The 2,550-nt window shown below is 39.8% G+C and overlaps 1 protein-coding gene across 1 annotated transcript in view; it reads left to right on the top strand.

The window, feature by feature from the left end:
* Positions 1–2,550, top strand: part of LOC101854190 (solute carrier organic anion transporter family member 2B1) — a gene marked incomplete in the record, with an annotated part of 16,424 nt that overhangs the window by 11,853 nt on the left and 2,021 nt on the right. Inside the window, 1 exon segment of the mRNA XM_013086469.2 lies at positions 1,386–1,542. Coding sequence (XP_012941923.2) covers positions 1,386–1,527 — 142 coding nt within the window.

Genomic DNA, 2,550 nt, shown 5'->3' with positions numbered 1-2,550 from the left:
TTATTATTATTATTTTAAAAAAAATTATTATTGGCATCTCAAAAGAAGAATTTCAAGACAATGACGTGGTATATTATTATAACTGATTGCTAGAAGTGCCGACAGTTTATGAGCTCAGGGCAAGGAATAATGTCAAAAGATCATCCACAGGCCATAATACGATTTATAGGTATTGAGCCCTTCATCCAAACCTCCACTACAACTTTTCTATCTTGTGTTTACGCACGTATTAAGCAAATGCTAGAAGTATTTTTTATTATTCACTGTCTTATTTTCCGGTTTTCGTCTTTACGTCTAGTCATGCTCATCCAACTATTTTCAGTTAAGTGGAACTCGTATTCAACGAAGTCGTCGGGCCTGACCTTCAATTTCGGTGAATCCGAGTGTTCGTAAGAACAAACATGCGGTTTCTGTGTTTATAATTAGAGGCATCGAGCAAGTAATGTATACTGTACTCGACGTTCTCGGTCAAAAGTAGTTTAGTTTCAAATGAGAGGCATTTTCGTTTGATTTGATGCCATATCGAAGAAACGCTGGAAAATTTCACTGCACTCTACCAAGCATACAGAGTGCGAAAGGGTAGACTCGTTTAAATGCACGCCTGTGTTATGTATCGTCTATACGGCTAAGTTTGATTCACAGCTGAGCGAGCAATTCATTTAGCTGATTTATGTAAAGATTAGCTTATCATTGTAATATTGATCAGGAGGAGGGGGAAATAACTGTGACGCTTTTGTATCTCTACTGACATTCCACGCCCGGACCACTTGTGCCCCCCCCCCCTCTCCCAGATACACTGACACACTCGGCTGGCACCGACACACGCTGCTATAAGACATGTGTGCATGCTAGCAACGTATGTTTTGGTATGAAAGAAGACAACTGATTGGTCGCAAAAGATATGAACAAAAGGCTAGGCCTATGGGAATAATAGTTTACGATGCAGGTGCCGTAGATGTTTTCCAGGATTAGATAAGGTTCGTTGCTGTAGAAAAAAATGAGCGAAGCCACGTCTGCGGGGACTTTTCCCCCTTCAGGTGACTTCGTTGAATGCAAACTTGGCTTGCTCATTTATGTGTTCGTTGATACCGAGTTTTTAAATTGATTTTTATGAATAAAACAAAATCGGGAATCCAACTTCTCTCGTTGAACGAGTTCCACTGTATAAAACAAAGACGTCATATTATTGTCCATTGCACCTAGGTTAAATGTCTGTTAATGAAACACTACATTGAATACATTGTATATTATTGCATGACAAACGGAAATCCGGGGTCATCCCCCCCCCCGTACCCCTCCCCCAAATCATGAAAAAAAAACCCACGGCTTTACAAATCTACTTTGGCAAAATGAGCAGACCATGTACTTTCTCTATCTCTCTGCAGGTATCTGTTCGCTGGCATCGACATGGGCACTCACATACTGGTGCAGCTCACTATCATTCTGATGATCTTTGTGTTAAAAGTACAGCAAAAGAGAGCAAAGAGGAAATTCCTCGTCACAGAAAACCCAAAAGAACACAACTAACTTTAACACTTTAAGGTAACTCAATGTCATAGTGAACCCGATAACTTCGCAAAGTTATACGTATTTTGGTTGAATACTAAGCTAATGCGATAGGATGAGTTTGAATTATTTTATGCAGAGTCGCCCTGGAACGCCAATTTTATGGTTACAGTATTTAAAAAATACATGTAATGATATTTTGTTCCTCCTCGGTGACTTGGAGCGCTTTGTGAGTCTCCGTGAGTGTAGAGGACAACAGGGCGGATCGTGGGTTCTCAGATGGCTCATTCAGCTGAATCAAGGGGGGCAGCTTTATGTTTTATATCTCCATCGACTCAATTTAGATCGTTAAAGAGTCCAGCTGTATCGACTCTGTCTCTAAGATCCATTCCGGGCCAAGTGGCAAACAGAAACCCAGGAGACATGCAGTAGGGTTAAACAACAACAACAACAACAACAACAACAACAACAACAACAACAACAACAACAACAACAACAACAACAAAACCAAACAGACACCCCCCCAAAACTTTGCACCTTTTTTCTGAATAATTCGCCCAAACATTGTTCTAGAATCCTGTAATTTAGAACACACGTAATTCATTCAAAAGGAGTTTGTTTGACATCAAATTCATGAAGGTGAAACTTGTTTCTGAAAAAAAGGAAATGGCTTAACAACGCCTCCTCCCCCCCTTCCAATCGTAAAATGCACCCATGTATGTTGTAAACAAAGTCATGAACCAATTCGATTTCTTTATATTTTCTTCATTTTCTTTTTAACATTTAATTTTCCATCCCTGTAACATTTTAAGAAAACTTCATTTCTCTCACAGAATTAGAAGAACTAACTTTTTTATTCTAGAATTCTTAGAACCAGTGCTTTGCGTGTCCTCCAATGGACTCAAAACAGTTTAACGTGTTGTTCTAATGCCTAGTACTAGTGGAGGCAGAGCACACAAGGGCCTGCCAAACAATGAAAGCTTCAAACCACACACGCTGCACACTTTGCATCACCTAGTGTCTTTTAGATATAATAGGTGCGGG

Source organism: Aplysia californica, unplaced genomic scaffold, assembly GCF_000002075.1.
Source record: "Aplysia californica isolate F4 #8 unplaced genomic scaffold, AplCal3.0 scaffold00470, whole genome shotgun sequence".
Lineage (NCBI taxonomy): Eukaryota > Metazoa > Mollusca > Gastropoda > Aplysiida > Aplysiidae > Aplysia > Aplysia californica.
This window is presented reverse-complemented; position numbering and strand designations above follow the sequence as displayed.